This window comes from Carettochelys insculpta, chromosome 3 (assembly GCF_033958435.1).
Source record: "Carettochelys insculpta isolate YL-2023 chromosome 3, ASM3395843v1, whole genome shotgun sequence".
Classification (NCBI taxonomy): Eukaryota; Metazoa; Chordata; order Testudines; family Carettochelyidae; genus Carettochelys; species Carettochelys insculpta.
In genome coordinates, this window is record NC_134139.1 from 51,640,962 (window position 1) to 51,659,402 (window position 18,441).

Consider the following 18,441-nt stretch of genomic DNA (forward strand, 5'->3'; position numbering starts at 1 on the left):
ACCACTGCACAAGAAAGAATAGCCTCTTCCATAGGATTCCAGTCCCATACGGGACTTGGATGCACCAGATGCCAATGAAAATTACAGAATGGGGAACGCAGAGGAAGTAACTGAAAGGAACTTTTAGGGCGTGGTTCTAAATATGGATGAATGTGTATGGCAGGTGGGAGTGAATCTTAGTTTTTCCCTCATTCACTTTTCCGATCTTTGATCCTGGCCATAGATGTGAAGGATGGAAAACTTTATAGTAAACTCCAGAAGGAAACAGATATTGTCTTGTTTTGCCTGATGCTGCTGGTTTTTTCCATACAAAATCCAGCTAGGGGCAAATCCAGCTCTCCTTGCTCACATGGGCTGCCTACGAGAGCTGTGAACTGAAAGAGCCCAGATCTGTTCACCTTCAGGGCAGATGACAAGGCTTAACTGTTTTTCAGTTCTTTGGTGCAAGTGGGTTTTGCTGGGTTCATGCTGGAGGGGAGTTTTCTGGGGGGCTGACCTCTCCTTTTGCTACAGCTTTTATTTTGGTAAGCTGTGACCAGGAAATGCCTCAGTGCTGAAGGACAGACAGCCCACTGTACTGTAACTCGCACCAGACCTGCCATACTCACCACTTCCAGCACACTGTTGTGGGGTGTCCTTGAACGTATCATGTGTCAATTGGTGACATCTTAATCCTCAAAATCATTCTGTGGTGTATCTACAGCTAGTGCACAAAGAGGGATCTCTGTGCTGGCTACATAGTCTTAGGGCAGGTTACACTAGAGTGGAAGGTTGAATAAGGCACACAAGTCTAGTTATGTTAATTACGTACTAGAAGTGACGTATCTTAATTCAGGCTTCTGAGCCATTTCCACTAACAGAGCTCGACAGGAGCATGCACTCCCGTTGACTGCCCTATAAATTAAATTTAGCACATCCCTCCTAGGTGCGCTAAATAGAACTCCAGAAGATCAACAGCAGCAGGGTTGATCTTCCACTGCGCTGAAGACTTGCCCTTAAAATATGTTTGGGAGGCAATGCATAGAATCGCCTGCCCAAGACTTATCTAGCTGGCTTGATTCCAGGCAGAGGGAAACAAAAGTTTATTTTCCAAGGTAAGCAGACCATCAAGCCAATGTGCGCGTGGGGGTGGGGAGACTACTTATTAAGCACACTGGGGTAAAGTCTGGTCCCCAGGACACCTTCCTGGCTTTTGAGGCAGAGACAATGGGCTTTGGGTAATATAAGGAGATCAAAAAGGCATTCTAGTTACCTGTCATATAGGGGACTTACCGATCAAAACTCTGAGTTTGTGAAAATGGCATCCTCTAGCCCAGGGGTGTCCAACAGGCAGCCTGTGGAGCCTCTTTATCCAGTCCACAGGGCTGATTGCTGTGGCTGCCACAGAGCCCTGGTGGCTGGGGCATGGAGCTGCCACTGGCCCCAGGGGCAGAGCTCCAGCTGGGGTGCAGGGCTGGCGGCAGAGCGGTTTGGGGCTGCAAAAGGGGTTAAGCCTGGGGTGGGCAGGGGACAGTTTGGGGGCTGTGGGGAGTTTAAGACTCGGGGGTGGTGTGAGGCAGCCGGGGGGTTTAAGGCTGGGAGTGGGAGGAGGTTTGGGGCTGTGGGGATCTTAGGCTGGGGGCGGTTTAGGGCTGCAGGTGGGCGGGGGGGTTAAGCCTGGGGGAAGGCTGTTTGTGGCTATTTTGTGTGTGGCCTCCGATCATAAAAGGTTGGACACCCTCCTCTCCCCTGAGGGCTAGAGATGCTAGGAATTTGGGCTTAGGAAAAGATCATAACCTGCTAAAATTAAGTTTTAGTCATTAGAAAGTGTGCTTTGTTTGTAATCACACCTCTCTCTTTTTCTCTCCCTTAATATCACTCATATCTCAGGTCTTTGTTAATAAACTTATTCTTGTTTTATGGGTAAATTATTTCAGTGCTGCGCTATTGAAGTCAAGGGAATTTTCAGATAATGTAACAGACTGGTGTATCCTTTAAGTTCACTGCCTCCAGAGAAACAATTTCTGTATAGCCGTGTCTACACGTGCACGCTACTTCCAAGTAGCGGCACTAACTTCGAAATAGCGCCCGTCATGGCTACGCGTGTTGGGCGCTATTTTGATGTTAACATCGACGTTAGGCAGCGAGACGTCGAAGCCGCTAACCCCATGAGGGGATGGGAATAGCACCCTACTTCGACGTTCATCGTCGAAGTAGGGACCGTGTAGTCGTTGCGCGTCCCGCAACTTCAACATTGTGGGGTCCACCATGGTGGCCATCAGCTGAGGGGTTGAGAGACGCTCTCTCTCCAGCCCCTGAGGGGCTCTATGGTCACTGTGTGCAGCAGCCCTTAGCCCAGGGCTTCTGGCTGCTGCTGCTGCATTTGGGGATCCATGCTGCATGCACAGGGTCTGCAACCAGTTGTCGGCTCTGTGGATCTTGTGTTGTTTAGTGCAACTGTGTCTGGGAGGGGCCCTTTAAGGGAGCGGCTTGCTGTTGAGTCTGCCCTGTGACCCTGTCTGCAGCTGTGCCTGGCACCCTTATTTCGATGTGTGCTACTTTGGCATGTAGACGTTTCCTCGCAGCGCCTATTTCGATGTGGTGCTGCGCAATGTTGATGTTGAACATCAATGTTGCCAGCCCTGGAGGACGTGTAGACGTTATTCATCGAAATAGGCTACTTCGATGTAGGCTTCACGTGTAGACGTAGCCTATGTGTCCAGTGAGGAGGACAGGGGAATGCAAAATGTCTCTGGCGACCGCAGGAACTGGGGCTCAGTGACTATGACCTGCAAGGCAAGGTTTAGACTGGCAGAGTCTTGAGGAATTGGTTGATGAAGGAGACAGACTGATATGAAAGGTAGATGTCTCAGAGTTTAATTTCCAGCACAGCTCTCTCTTGCTGAGGCTGAGAGATAACACGGTGGTTTACGTCTGGGTGTCCTGAGAACAAAATGCCATGAACCTACATTTTAACTTGTGTCATAAGTGCCTAGCAGTTAGTCACACACTTGTTAATATCTATTAGATAGATCAATATCAGTAGTGAGGCGTCATCCTTACTTGGTCAGACTGAATGAAAGGGCTGGAGTGACAGGAAGTGTCTGTAAAAGACCCATATCCAGAAAAGGACCTGTTCAGACAGCTACAAAACCAGCTCCTACAGACCATCCTTGCACAGGGGGCACACTGGGGACTAGAAACGGGAGGGATAGATCAGGGCAAGGGATGCTGCATGCAAGGCTAGGGAGTTTCTGACCAACTCTGGGAAGCTGTTGTAATCGGACACGCCTTCAGAGCTGTTTGCTATCCTGAGGGCCTGCAGCAGTCCAGTTTGAACCATTTATAGCTCCACTCCCCCGAATTCCAAGTGGCTGTGATTATCTGTGCTACCTCTTTAAGGGGTGCAGAACAACACCTCACTCCATCTGTACATCAGGAACTAAAAAGTTAGCCAGTTAGCCGTTAATTATTTACACGGAACCTAAAAGTTTGCCAGGTGTTTCACACACATAGAAGTAAACGGGTACCCCCACTGAACAGCTGTAATTTCAGCTCTTCTTGCAATCTGTACTATGTGGCAAAATCAGCCTGTAATTGCTGCAAGGATGCTGGCTCTTCCTTGGGCTGTGGTATTAAAGAAATGTCAGTCTTTTGTGTTTAATTTATTGCCTCACCTCTTTGGGTTATATTTTATATGCATATTCACTGTGTGCCAGCCTTGAAAAATTTTACTCACCCATGCACCCTAGGCAAGTCATTTTTTTGATGGGTGAATAAAGCATCATTAATTTTTTTTCATTATCATCAATCCTCATGGTAATAGGTGTGCAAATAGATTTTGTGCCCAGGCTAGTCAATTTCACAAGGCTGTTTTCTTTGATTTTGTTGGTGTCCTGATACTGACGATGAAGATGCATGGCCAGTACTGTAATTCCCTTTCAATAAAAACAAAAAAGCTCGAAAAGACTAAAAGATCTGAATGTGTCAATAAGCGTTAAGCAGAACCGTACCATTGTTTCATAGGGGAGTTCTGCTTAAAAATCCACTGCAGAATAATTGATTTAAATGTTGAGGTCTTTAAAAAAATTGATAGCATGGTATGGCCCATGTTGTTATTTAGTTACAGTGGGTTCAATTTTGACTGTGCTCTTTTATCCAGAAACAACTTTTTTTTTCCCCCAGTAGTAGCCTGATTAAAATATTTGGAACCATGTCTGATGATCTCTGTGTTGACAAGCACACAGCCAATTAAGCAGGCCTCTATTAAATTTAGACTGCTCGTTTTATCACTTTAATATTAGAACTGCCTGTTGCATAAGCCTGGAAAGATCATGCACACTAACCAGGACAATTAGTTCAGGGTAGAAAATAAAAATAAAAATAAAAATTCACAGAAGAAAGAGAAGAGTATCTGGTTATTAAAAGCATCATGTCGGGTAGTAAGTCATCTAAGTTTTTAAAAAACTGTCTCTATGTTATAAGCTATGTAATGTATTATAAAAAATGAAAAGAATCTGACTTTTCAGTATGTATACTGTTTATTTACCAGTTTGCATTTCTCTCAGCACTAAGAAGGAAACTAGGTAAGTCAGTTTTACATTTGATCCTCACCAGGGTCACTTTTGGGGACCTATTGTACTAGCACAAACTTGCCATTGAATACACTGCTGGGGAAATATTTTTTTGTTAAAAAAGTGTTTCCGACAGATTTCTCTCTTTAAAAAAGTATGGCGCCCTGAGTTGCATATTTCATAAAAAAATTACATCTAACAAAACCAGAAAGTTCTGGGCCAAATTTGACCAGCCAGTGAGTCTAATCGTTTCAACATTTGTACTTCCCATTGCACATCCTGTGCTGCCCACTGAAATTAGTGGGATTGGCGTATGTTCTTGGGTTGTTGAGCAGCAATTTGGGTTTGATGGAGGTTAGTTATGGGCTGCTGACCCCTGCACATACATTACTGCTCTCAAGTGGGTGAGATGTCATGCCTAATCCAGAGTTTATAGGTTCAGTCTACTCACTGGATTTATAAAGCAGTTCCATGAATTCAGCAAGCACTGCAGAAATCAGTATGCAATGAATGTCATTTAGTTGGCAATAGCGAAGTCTGCATATGTGATTAGAGCACATATATGTGCAACCGTTTGGGCCACCAATCTTAGAATCTCTTTTTCTTCTTCATTATTATTGTTTTTAAAGGGCTTAGAGGTAGAAAAAACACTTCAGAGATTAAAAAATGCACGTGGTTTGTGCTGTGGGCAGTTTATTCAATTTTGGCATGCGAACATCTTGATGATCCTATTAAATTATATCTAGACCTGATAGTGATGCTTATAGCTAAGGCTGCTCATTGCTTCCCATACAAATCCTTGATGTCAGTTGCTTATAACTTTGCCACACTGATCATTTGGGCTGAAATTCCCCAACCTTGATTTTTACCCCAGGCTGACTTTTAAGGTTCAGCAAAACAGAGAGGCTATTTCTCAGAACCCAGGAGAGAAAACGGACAAGTTTGCCAACATTAGTTCTTAACACCAACCGCTTTTTTGACGCTGTCCTGTGTGTCTCCCTTCCTTGAATCACAAACTTGAAATTTGTCAGGGATGTGCCTTTTGCAGTCCCCATGAAAGTCCATCCACATTTGGCCAAGTACTAATATTCTGAGAATGGTCATCTGAGGTACTAAGGACATATCTGGAGATGGGAGAAAATTTCAGTCTTGTCAATGACGTGTCATGAAAATCAGAGGGAGATTCTCACCTGTAGGTATTGGTTGCTGGCACTCTCCAGACCTGCACACCCTGGAAAATTCCTTCAGCCCCCACAACAACGCTGAGATTGGAGTTCCTGTAGGCATCGTTACACTGGGTCTGAGTGGGTCCTTGCGGTCCACTGGCACCACACGTAGTGAACAACCACTGATCTAAAATAAGAACAGATGCAAAATACACTCTGAATGTGTGACAGTCTTACTATTCTTCCCCTTTTTTACTCCTCCTTGCACTAGGACCAAGAGAATATCCAGACTCTGGAGAAAGGGTAAATAGTCATTCATAAGGCTCCACATAATCCAGCACTGTCATAACAATACTTAGCACTTTCATAGGGATTATTTTCCCCTCACAATCAGGAACATTCTCTCTCTTTTCCTGAAGCACAGGGAGGCCAAGTGACTTGCTCAAGATCATACTGCACGCCGATAAAAGGATCCAAGTCAAATGCTCTGTCCACTGGACCATGAATAAACATACCAGCGCAATTTACCCTGCTGGTACTTTACAGTTTACTAAATAAGAATATAAAGCACCACCTCTGATACTGGGGCCTGACTGAGAAGAGTGGAAAAATTCTGGATAACAGAAAAAATTTGAGAATTTCCGCTGTAAGTAATATAAACAATCATGATTTAGCAACAGAGAGGGAGCCGTGCTAGTCTATATACTATTAAAACAGAAAAGCAGTCTAGTCGCACTTTAAAGACTCACAAAATAATTTATTAGGTGATGAGCTTTCGTGGGACAGACCTACTTCTTCAGACAGTAGCTATAACAGAACAGACTCAATATTTAAGGCACAGAGAACCAAAAATAGTAATCAAGGTTGACAAATCAGAAAAAAAATGATCAAGGTGAGCAGGTCAGAGAGTAGAGGGGTGGTGGGGAGGGGAGCGTGTCAAGAATTAGATTAAGCCAAGTATGCAAGAGCCCCTGTAATGACCCAGAAAATTCACATCCCGTTTCAAACCACGGGTTTACGTGTTGAATTTGAATATAAAAGAGAGTTTAGCACCCTCTCTGGACAGACTTCAAACTCTCCTAGACAAAGAGTTAATGGGCACAAAACAGACATAAAAACACTCCTGATCCACAAACTGGTCAGCCAACATTCCGTTAATGACTTAAGAGTTTGCGTCTTACTGAAGAGAAATTTTCACACTAGTTTGGAAAGAGAGGCTGCTGAACTCTCTTTTATATTCAAATTTGACACATTAACCCCGTGGTTTCAACCGGGATGTGAATTTTCTGGGTCACTATAGGGGCTCTTTTGCATACTTGGCTTAATCTAATTCTTGACTTGCCCCCCCGCCCCTCTACTTTCTGATTTGCTCACCTTGATAATTTCTTTTCTGATTTGTCAACCTTGATTACTATTTTTGGTTCTCTGTGCCTTAAATATTGAGTCTGTTCTGGTATGGCTATGGTCTGAAGAAGTGGGTCTGTCCCACGAAAGCTCATCACCTAATAAATTATTTTGTTAGTCTTTAAAGTGCTACTTTACTGCTTTTTTGTTTTAATCATGATTTAGTTTCAGATAACAGTTTGAGAGAACTGAGCTTTACATAACCAGAATTCAGCTGTATCCATTACTTGTCAGATCCTCAGCAAAGATCCACAATAATCATTTTCAACAGCTTGGGTTTTGGCCCCTGTTCACATAGATTTGTACAGTAGAATCTTGCTCATCTGCGCATTTCATAATTCACACAGATGAAACTGCAATCCCTCCCCATTTAAAGATTCATCACCAGAGCCAGTCTTCTTGTGACACCTCATGTTATTAAGATCTCATTAGCCTGACAGATTATATATGCAATATGTGCTGATGCGGTAGGGAGTGAGCTGCAGCCCTCACGCTGCATACCCCCCGCTAGGGTTTTATGGTTTTCCTGAAATACTTTTTTTAAAATGTTGCCTGTATGCAGGATTGCCAAGAACACAAAAAGTGGGATGTGTGCTGATTGCACACACCATTGACTGCAAGAGCCGCACATTTCCTCTGCTTCTAATCAAACTGCTCCTCTGTCTCCATCAGCACTCACTGCAAATGCTAGGTATGCAAGCGCAGTTAGCAAAACTACTCTGTCTTGGGAGATCATCTTGGTTACGACAAACTTGAAGCCCACTGAGATGTAGGAGGGCTATTTAAACAGACCACTCACTTGCCTAGGCTGCTCATCGCTGCTCTAAAGCATTAGCTCAAACTAGCTAGAGAGACATAAAAGGAATCAAGAAAACACTTTAAAAGATATTAGCAGCAAGAGAAAGCCGAAGGACAGAGTAGGCCCATTTACTCAACGAAGAGGGAAAGCTATCAGCATGTCACCTGTGGAGAAGCAGGGCTCAGCTGGCTCTGAGGGCCAGTGAAATGCCACCTGATGTTGGCCACAGGAGGCCACTCCTTGCAGCCTCCCCAGCACTGTAAAATCGGCAGTCAGACTGCAAGTGACCTGGAGGGGGCAGGCAAGAGGAGCGGGGAATGGGTGGGGGCAGCAGCTCAAAGAGGGGTGCATGGGGCCCACAGTCCCTTGCGTATAAGCTTGATTATAATCAATTCAAAATGATCTACACAAACTGTAGAAGTGGTCTGAGGTAAACAGGATGAAATTCAATAGGACAAATGCAAAGTACAGTCATCCCTCGTTAAACGAGTACTTTACTTACGAGTACTCACTGAAACAAGGGGCACATATACACACCTTTGGTCACTCGACGAGTGAACTCCCCCCACTATTACAAGCTTTACCCTACTTCCCGTGGCTCCAACCTGCTGCACTCTGATGCCCGCCCCCCCCGGCACCCTGCAGCCCCAACCCATGGCAGCCTGACCCCTGCCAGCTCCGGCGACCTTAACCTCACTGCCAGCCTCGCGGCCCCAGCCCACGGCAGCCTGACCCACCCCTGTCGAACGGCCCATGGCTCCTTGACACCCCCCCCATGCTGGTCCCACAGACCTAACCCACCACAGCCTGCCCCCCGCCCGCCACCCACACAGCCAACCTGCAGCAGCCTTAACCGCCCCCACGGTCCCTACCCCCCACCAGCTTTCAACCCTCCCGCCCACTCATGACCCCAAACTGCCCCCAGCCTTTAAACTGACCCCGCACCCAAAGTTCTCTGGCCTTTCAAAAGCAGTGCCACATGCTGCCACTCCTTCACCAATCAGCGACTTTTACCTGCATTTTAATGAGACTTTAGCGTCCCTCTTACGAGTTTTCACCTACGAGCAGAAAGATGGAACCGATTGTGTTTGTATAGTGAGGGATGAGCATACTTCCTTTAGGAAGGAACAATTAATAGCATACATACAAAATGGGAAATGACTGCTGAAGGAGGAGGGCTGCAGAAAGGGATCTGGGCATCATCGTGGACATAAGCTAAACACAAATCAACTGTAGAACACTGCTGCGAAAAAAGCAAACATCATTTTGGGATGCATTAGCTGGGGTGCTCTAAGCAGGACATGAAAATTAATTCTTCCACTCTGCACCACGCTGATTAGACCTTAGTAGGATAATGTGTCCAGTTCTGAGTGCCACATTGAAGGAAAGATGTGGACAAATTGGGAAAAGTCTAGAAGAGACAAAAAAATAACTGAAGGTTTACAAAACATGACCTACGAGGGAAGATTGAAGGAACGGGGACTGTTTAGTCTGGAAAAGAGAAGAGTAAGATTTTTTAACTACATAAAAGGGTGTTACAAGGAGGAGGGAGAAAAATGTTTCTCCTCAAGCATTGATGATTGGACAAGAAGCAATGGGCTTAAAGTGCAGCAAGTGAGGATTGCATTGAACATTAGGAAAAACTTCCTGTCAGGATGATTAACCAATGGAACAAATTACCCAGGGAGGTTGTGGAATCTCCATTGTTGGGTATTTTTAAGGGCAGGTTAGACAAACACCTGTCAGGAGTGGTCTAGGTTGTGTTTGGTCCTGCCACGAATGCAGGGAACTGCACTTGATGACCTCTTGAGGTTCCTTCCTGTTTTATGTTTTTCTGATTATATATAATCAAAATTAAGTAGCAAACTGCATATGATGCATGTGCCTTTGGTTTCTCTATTGCTCTGGTGTCCAGTACAGTTGCTACTTGTCACATGTGGTGACCTGGACACCGCGGTGTGGAGAAATGTGGCTCCCCAGAGCGCCACGTGTAGAGCGCCTGCTGCCCGCTCCGTACACATGCGTCACCACTTGGTGGGATATGCACCTGGCATCAGCGGCAGCTCCTCCTGTGCCTCTTGCCCTGCTGCAGCTCCTGCAGCCTCTGTGCGGCTTGTGTGGTTATGGCCTCGGCACAGCTTGTCTTGCACAGCTCTGGCCCCGGCATTGCTCCAGCAGCCGTAGCAGTTCTGATGAGTCATCGGCAACTTGAGCACAGTGGGGGTGGGGTGCTTGGCTCTGGCAGAGGGCATTGAGTTAGAATGGGAGGGCTGGGGGCACCTGCCTCTGTGGGAGGGGGAGGGCATTTATTTTGAGGGGAGGGGGGGCCTGTGGTGACTATGGAAGAACAAAAACCATAAGTGTGGTGATCCTTGAATTTCTCTTGGGCACCACTGGTTGTCTTTGATTATATGCTAATTCATGAAATCCAGTACATCCCATTAGTAAGATCCTAGCGTAATTAAAAATGAAAGATCGAAAACATATTTTCTGAATATCTGTCACTGTGACCTTGGGCAAGCCAATTCACTCTTCTTGCTGTGTCTGCAATGGAACAACTCTTCAACATTGCCATCAGTTCACTACAACATTCGCAGCTGCACTTGTGGGAGCAACGGAGGAAGTGTTAGCACAGACACAGTACTGGCATTTTAGCCATTTTGACATCTAAGCCAGAGCTGGTCTCGACAGGATGGCCAGAGCACCACTGGGGGGTTTATGTCAGCCAGTCTACTCTTGCTCTTAGTAGTGGAATTTCCCTGATGGGGGAGGGATGAGTGAAGAAAATGCCAGTGCAGGCATAAATTCCCCATCTTCACCCTTGTAAAATGAGGATAGTAGTAAAAAAATATTGTGGCGAGGCTAAACTAACTAACAGTTTTAAGGCTATGAGATAAATGAGAAAGAATTATAGTTGTTTGGGATTTGACATAGGAGGGATCAAGATATATATAGTGCAGAAGAGCTATATACAAATATGATGTTTTTTCAGGAACACCTCACAATCAGTGGAACTTATCCTCACACTGACCCTACAAGATAGACAGATATTGACCCCATTTTACAGATGGAAAACTGAGGTTAGGATTGATTAAATGATTTCCCCATGCTCACACAGGAAGCCTGTGACAAAATCTGGAAGTGAATACAGGTCTTTTGAGCTCCAGTACTTTAACCACCTGGCTATTCTTTCTAGGCTTATGCCTTGTTTCAAACCCATTTAAGTCAACAGAAGTTTTCTGTGGACTTCAGTGGACTTTGGATTTAGGGCCTTAAGAATAAATTATCTCATTTTCTTGATGACTTTCTTAATTCAATCTGACCATCTTTAGGAAGCATAGCATAGTCACCCTCTTTGAGAAAACTTTCCATTGTATGTGATGCTGACAATATGAACATCTTTTATTTCCAACCCTCTCCCAACTTCCCCACTCTCATGCTCCCCCCTCCCCCCCATCTCAAGCAGTTTTGACCCTGGAAAGGGAGATGTAGTAGAGACATCCTGAAGTCTGTTTGGGACTTTGCTTTAAAATACATCAGCATAAAAGACTTAGCACAGATAGGTTGGAAGATTACACAGATAACGGGGGAAAACCCAAATAAATAAACCAACCAACCTCCCAACCTTGGGGGGAAAGCATCAGAAAATATGATCTCAGGGACTAATGGTCTCGTAAAAGAATCTTTATCAGAATTTTCAAACAATGATTCTGTGGATCTGATCCTTCAACTACCCAGTCTTACACTGGAAATGTGTTATGTTCATTTGCTCAAAAAAAAAGAAAAAAGCTAAGGTTTCTTCCGCTAGCGATCATAATGACTTAATATTGTAATATCCTAGCGGCTAAGCCAGCTACATAGCGTATATAGTCAATAAAATACATAGATGAGCATCTCAGTTTGGAATAATAAGATGCCTCTGGTGAAAATTTGCCTACGCATGGAATTACTCACGAACAGAGTAGACAAGCCCCAGAGTGGTGGTGATGTGATGTTATGGGAGTGACTATGCTAATGGCCGTGTTCTGTATGGGCTAGAGGTTTCCAGAGCCCTCAGCAGACTCCAGTGGAACTGAATGTTTGTGCAGTTAACTAAAAGTGATGTGCTTTTTCTCACATGAGCTTCCTAAATGTTACATCTGTCTCCCAAAAGCTGGTGCAACGGGGAATGCTACATCAGAAGAAGTGTGTTATGCAAACATGATTAATTTTTAATAGCCAGAGCCTCAAAAGTTTGTAATTCAGATAAGAAGCCATGTATCTGCCTGCTTCTCTGAACCGAGTGGATGTTCTTCCTCTCTCCCATAGTTTGGGTGAGTGTGGATAAAGCTCAAGGAGATGCAGTGGAGACACCAATCCTGCACTGGTTTAGGAGGATAGGCTGCTTGGGACATTAAAAGGGCTTTTTCCAATTCTAACTTTTATAAATCTTTTCTCTTTGTGAAGAAACTACACGTGTGAAGAGGAGTTGCATATAAAACACAACGGGTACGTCCACACTAGCCAGCTACTTTGAAGTAGCTGGCACAATAGCGTCTACATATGCTGCGTACTATTTCGACGTTGAAATCAATGTTAGGCGGCAAGACGCCGAAATCGCTATTCCTATCCGAAGATGGGACTAGCGCCCTACTTTGATGTTCAGCGTCGAAGTAGGGTGTGTGTAGACAATCCGTGTCCCTCTACTTCGAAACGGCGGGAACGTCCATGGTGGCTATCAGCTGAGGGGTTGAGATGTGCTGTCCAGCCCCTGCGGGCCTCTATGATCACCACACACAGCAGCCCTTAAAGCACCACAGACCCGGATTTCCTGTGGCAGGAAGCTGAGAGTGTGCAGGCAGCAGCACAGACACGTGGCAGCCCTGCACGCCCTTCACAGACCCTGATCCCTCCAACCAGGGCCATAGCATCCAGCCAGCCCCCAGAGCACCCCCAGGGCTCCCCCCCAAGGGGACCCAGGCACCCCCAGCAGCCAAACGGGGCGACAAAAAGCTTCAGGGCCCCTCCTGGTCGGAGGCCGAGCTCTGAGACCTGATGGGGCTCTGGGGTGAGGAGGAGGTGCTCCACGTGGTGGGGAGTAAGTGGTGGAATGCAGAAGCATTTGGCTGAGGGCCTGGCCACCCGGGGTCACCCTGCCTGCACTCCGGATCATGTCCGGAGCAAGGTGAAGGAGTTGCGGCAGAGCTATGCCTGAGCCTGGGACTTGACAAGCTGGTCTGGGGCCACCCCCACTGTTTGCCCCTATTACAGGGAGCTCAGGGCCATCCTGGGCCCCGGGACACCTCCTCCCCCCAGGCCACATTGGACACTTCAGCCAACGAGCCCCAGCAGGCCTAGGAGCTGGAGTCCAGCCCGGAGGCCAGCCCTGCACCCTGGGGCCCATCCAGGGAGCCACCCCTAGGGACAGCAGAGGAGGGGTCCAGCAGCAAAGAGGGGGTGCTCCTCATAGACCTCCCCTCGCAGAGCACCAGCCCGGTGTCCGCCCAGCGGGGTTCCCCCAACTGCAGCAGTGGACAGTCAGGTATGTACCCCACAGGGCACACACCCCTGGGCCATGGGGTGGGGGCACCAGATATGACTGGGAGCCCCACACACCCCCAGCGGACCTCGACCCGCAACTGTCCAGCCACAGAATGGTCCCAGGATAGTGGTATGGCCATCAACACCTGTCAGCACCCACACCCATGGATAGCACTGTTCCCTAACCCCGGGGGCTGGGGGACCATGCAATGGGGACACCCAACAGGGACACCACACCCACCAATGGGGATGGAGACCCAGCACCCAAGGGGGGACAGGGGAATGGACCACAGGCCAGGGCACAGTAGGAACAGCCTCCGCTTCCTCTCTCCCTCTCTGCAACTGCACCATCTGAGGCCCCAGGCAGCCAGGTACCCTCTGTGGTCCCCAAGAGCCCACTGGAGGTCAGCCACCACCAGCACCTGGGGACACCTCCAAGGCCAGTGGGACAGGCATGCCACCAGTGGACCCAGGGATGGGCCCCATGGACTCCCAGCTCCTGGCAGCTCTCCGGCAGCAGGTGGAAGTGACTGAGGAGAGGCTGCGGTTTGAACATGAGGAGTCCACCTGGCATCTGGGTGGCATGGCAGGAGTTCATGGGTGTATTCCAGGACATATCCAGGTCGATCCGGGAGGCTGTCGCCTGGCTCCTGCACCCTGTTGCCCCCCGACTGTCTCCCCATTGCTCCACCCGTTGCCTCCCCTGCCGCCCCATCTGCCTCGCCACCTGCCACCCCCCTGCCATGCCACCTGCCTCGACCCCTGCTGCCCCACCTGCTGCTCCACCTGCCATGCTGCCTGCCAGCCCCCGAGGACCGGAGCCCACTGGGGGTGAAGATCGGCTGGTGGAGGCATCCCAGCCATACCTGCCAGTCCTCCTGGCCCCCAGCCAGCCGTGCCAGGGACTGCAGACAAGGGGGGAGGTGCCACCCATACCTGCTGGGGCTCACGCCCCTCTACACCCACCTCAGATTGATAGGCCGATGGCCAAGCCATCCACTGGTCTCCCATTTGTATATAGTTGTCCTCCTTTGTATATTGGTTCCAGTTTTTGTTGTGAAGATAAGACAGTTTACCGGTTTTCAATAGCCACAGTTTATTTTCAAAGAACCTGAGACATGTGCTTGTTGGGGGGATGGTGTGTGGGCGGTGGGGGCGGTGTGCGAGCAGTGTGGGTGGTGTGCAGGGGGCCCTCCGGGGAAGGCCAAGGAGGTACTCAGAGGTCTTCCTGATCAAAATGGGCCCACAGGGCCTCGCAGACCCGTACCCCCTTGTGGTGGGCTTGGTGACTGGGTGCGGCAGCTGGCTGGGGGAAGCCCGTACCGGCATCGAATGCCCAGCCCTGGACGAAGGCCTCCTCCCTGCTGTCAACAATGTTGTGGAGCGTGCAGCATATGCCCACAACCTGCGGGATGTTCTGGAGTCTGACATCCAGGCCAGCAAGGAGGCATCGCCAGCGGCACTTCAGGTGGCCGAAAGTCCCCTCCACCACCTGGTGGGCGTGATTCAATTGGGCACTGAACCGCTCCTGGCTGGCAGTGAGGGGGCCAGTGTATGGGCGCATGCACCAGGGCTGGAGGGGGTAGGCCGTGTCTGCCACGAGGTAAAGGGGCACGGTGGTGTCCCCCAAAGGGACCTCCCACTGGGGGATGTAGGTCCCTGCCTCCAGCCGGTGGCACAGGCCTGAGTTCTGGAAGATGCAGGCGTCATGTGTACAGCTGGGCCAGCCCACATAGACATCCTGGAAGTGGCCCCAGCTGTCCACGGAGGCCTGCAGGACCACAGAGTGGTAGCCCCTCCGGTTGATTCATCTTCCCCCGCTGTGGTCTGGGGCGCAAATGGGGATGTAGGTCCCGTCCAGGGCCCCAAAGCAGTTCGGAAACCCCATGGTAGCAAATCTGGCGATGACTGCGTCCAGGTTGCCGACTCAGACGACCCTCTAGAGCAGCATGGCATTAAGTGCATGGACCACCTGTGGGGAGGGAACACAAGCACGCATGAGGGTGTGCAGGGTGCCCCAGCCCCTTCCCCCCAGACTCCCCTCCTGGGCACCTCCCCAGACACCCCCCCACCCAGCCCCTCCCTCTCCGGCACCTCTCCCTCCCCAGCCCCACATCCGGCCCCCTCCCTGGCCCGCCCGCACCCCATTGGGTGCGTGCCCGGGCCTCCTTACCTCCATGACGACAGCCCCAACTGTGGCCTTTCCCACTCCGAACTGGTTTCCCATGGAGCGGTGCTGTCTGGTGTGGCCGGCTTCCAGACAGCTATTGTGACCCTCTTCTCGATGGGGTGGGTGTGCCGCATCCAGGTGTCCTGGTGCCTCAGCGTGGGGGTGAGCCACTGGCAGAGCTCCAGGAAGGTCTGCTGGCGCATGCGGAAGTTCCGCAGCCACTCATCATTGTCCCACTCCCCATGGTCAGCTGCTCCCGCCACTCGGAACTGGTGGGGTAGCTCCAGAGTTGGCAGAGCACCTGGCAGGGCAGGAACAGGGGAGCTGGTGGTCAGGAGCGTCCCCCTCTGCACCCTGGGAGGTCCCCCCGCCAGGAGCTGCTGGGTGGCATCTCGTGCAGCACCTAGCATGGCGCTTGCTCCCTGGGTGACTGCCTGCAAGGCTTCCAGGTGCTGTTGCTGCTGCTGCTGCTGCTGCTGGGGGTCCATAGCTGCTGTGCATCGGTCTGTGAGAGTGTGGCTAGCGCTCTGCAGGCCTCGTGCTGTGCAGGCCGGGTGTGTCTGGGAGGGGCACTTTAAAGGAGCGGCTTGCTGTTGTCCCAGAAGGGCTAGTACAGCCTGTGACCCCGTCCGTGGGCTTTCCTGGTCCCTTATTTCGACAGGGAGCGCTTGTGTGTGTGGACGCTCCTCATTTCGTTCTGGTGTGGCTCCTTTTGATGTTCCCCATCACTACTTCAACGTTGAACGCCGATGGCAGCAGCCCCAGAGGATGTGTGGACAATACGCGTTGAAGTAGCCAATTTCAATGTTGCTGCTTTGAAATAGGCTACTTTGATGTAGTGTCCGAGTCTAGACGTAGCCAATGAGTGGTACCCCGGCTCCTTTGAAGGCACTAGGGGTTTTGCATAAACTCCAAAGGGGCCAGGATTTCTCCCAAGATCCACAGCCAACTATTTATCACTCCTGTACTGACTTATGAAACGTTTCTTTCCCCTAGTTCAGATTCTCCTTTGTGTTTGATACTGAAGTTCAGTCCCTTATGTTGCAAACTTTATTGCTGGATTAAGCAAGTAACAAACTGTAGCTGAGGATGGCTGGGAGGGAGAGCAACACTGGTTTTAAGAAGAATTAGGACAAATAGATCTAAACTAAAAAAATGGATCTAGACTAAACTCAGTTTTTTTCCCCATGAAACCCACATTGGTCTAAAACCTTTATTAAAAACATACCACGAGCCTGAAGTGTTAAATAACAAAACAAAGATCCAAGGTTCTCTTAATGTCCAAACAACCTCAGAAGTGGCCTTTTCCCGTAAAAGAGGCTATTTCCTCACTGTATGTTATTGATTTCCCCAGGTACCAGAAACAACAACTACACTCTACACAAGCCATTAAAAACTTACATTAACCTGTTTCCATGGATTGCTGCATGTCACGGCAGCTTAAAGCAAATCAATTTTCAGCACAGCTTTGCTCTCCACAGTTGAAACAGCAACACTGAAACACAACCCTTTAAACAACTGGGACAGCAACATAGCATTTCCCACTTGCACGCAACCATGACATGGTCAGGTAACATGCAGTATAACTCTTCCTTGTTCTGCAGTGCATGATGGGGTAGTACCTTCAGCACACCATAATTATCCAGTTTGCGGCTGCTGAAAAGTAATATATTCTGGTCTAAATGTTCCAAAGCGACTAAAGATTTTGGGTCCCAAATTGGATATTTTAAATAGGCCAGATGTCCAGTGCTGAGCACCAATACCCTGAAAATCAAAACACCCAATATCAGAGACGTAAAATCACTAATCACTTTGGACAAGTCAAGCCTATATTTGTAAGACTTTCTGTTGTACCCTATTGATCTGATTCAAACATCTTGCCTCAGACCGCTAATTGTGTTAATAAACTGAAGCTTTCAATTTCAGAAAAAAAATGAAACAAAAATTGCACTGAGAATCACAGCCAAGGTAATAAATTATAATGAATAATTTATACAATCATTAATCTCTTTCCCTGTCTGTGACTGGATTATCATTTCTCAAGACCTATTTATTATTAAAAGTTATTTACTAAGTAGTTTCTTGGAATAATTCTTGGCCTGTAGCTTGTCTGCTTGCATTAAAATGAACATTTTGATTGCATGCAAAGGCCACGTGGTATGTTTAGCTTTGTTCTTTGATTGGATGAACGCTGACTCTTTGAATCAGGTTTCCATTACATGATAAATCATGATTACAAATTAAAAATTCTCTCATTCTGTGAAAACTCTCCAATATTTTCTTAAAATTGGCTGTTTTGGCGAGGAAAATACATCTGACCCATCTCGCAGTTGGACAATCACCAAAGTAATGCAAGTATAACCAAAACGAATGCAATTAAAATACAAATAAACATTCACCAGGAAGATTTTGCAGCATTTATGTGGCTAAGTGGCAGATAACCAGTAAATCTAACCATCAGATCTCACTAGGCCCTATTCTGAAGTCTTACAGTGGAATTTAAGTGGTGTCTAACCACTGCCATCACTGCTAACAGTCACTGATAGCAACCATCACTTTGAACTTCACGAGCCACCCTGCCTCAGAGGTAAGTGCCTGAACTCTGGGCTGGAAGAAGCAGGAATGAGAATACAGTTCTGACACCACCCTTTTGCAGTGCTCCACCTTATCATCAGAATGGCAGTAAAGATGCCAATTAGTGACCCAACAATAAACATTTCAAGCATAGTGAGAAATGATTTTTGCCCTATGAACTTTCGTCATCATACACAGAGAAAAATATCAAACCTGGGGCTCTTACCCCATAGATGAGTTTCAATTATGTATACC

The 18,441-nt window shown here is 48.0% G+C and overlaps 1 protein-coding gene across 1 annotated transcript in view; it reads right to left on the minus strand.

The window, feature by feature from the left end:
• Positions 1 to 18,441, minus strand: part of ALK (ALK receptor tyrosine kinase) — a 562,657-nt gene that overhangs the window by 55,497 nt on the left and 488,719 nt on the right. Inside the window, exon 12 of the mRNA XM_074989826.1 lies at positions 5,744 to 5,906. Within this exon, the coding sequence (XP_074845927.1) occupies positions 5,744 to 5,906 (163 nt within the window). The remainder of the gene's footprint in view (positions 1 to 5,743; positions 5,907 to 18,441) is intronic.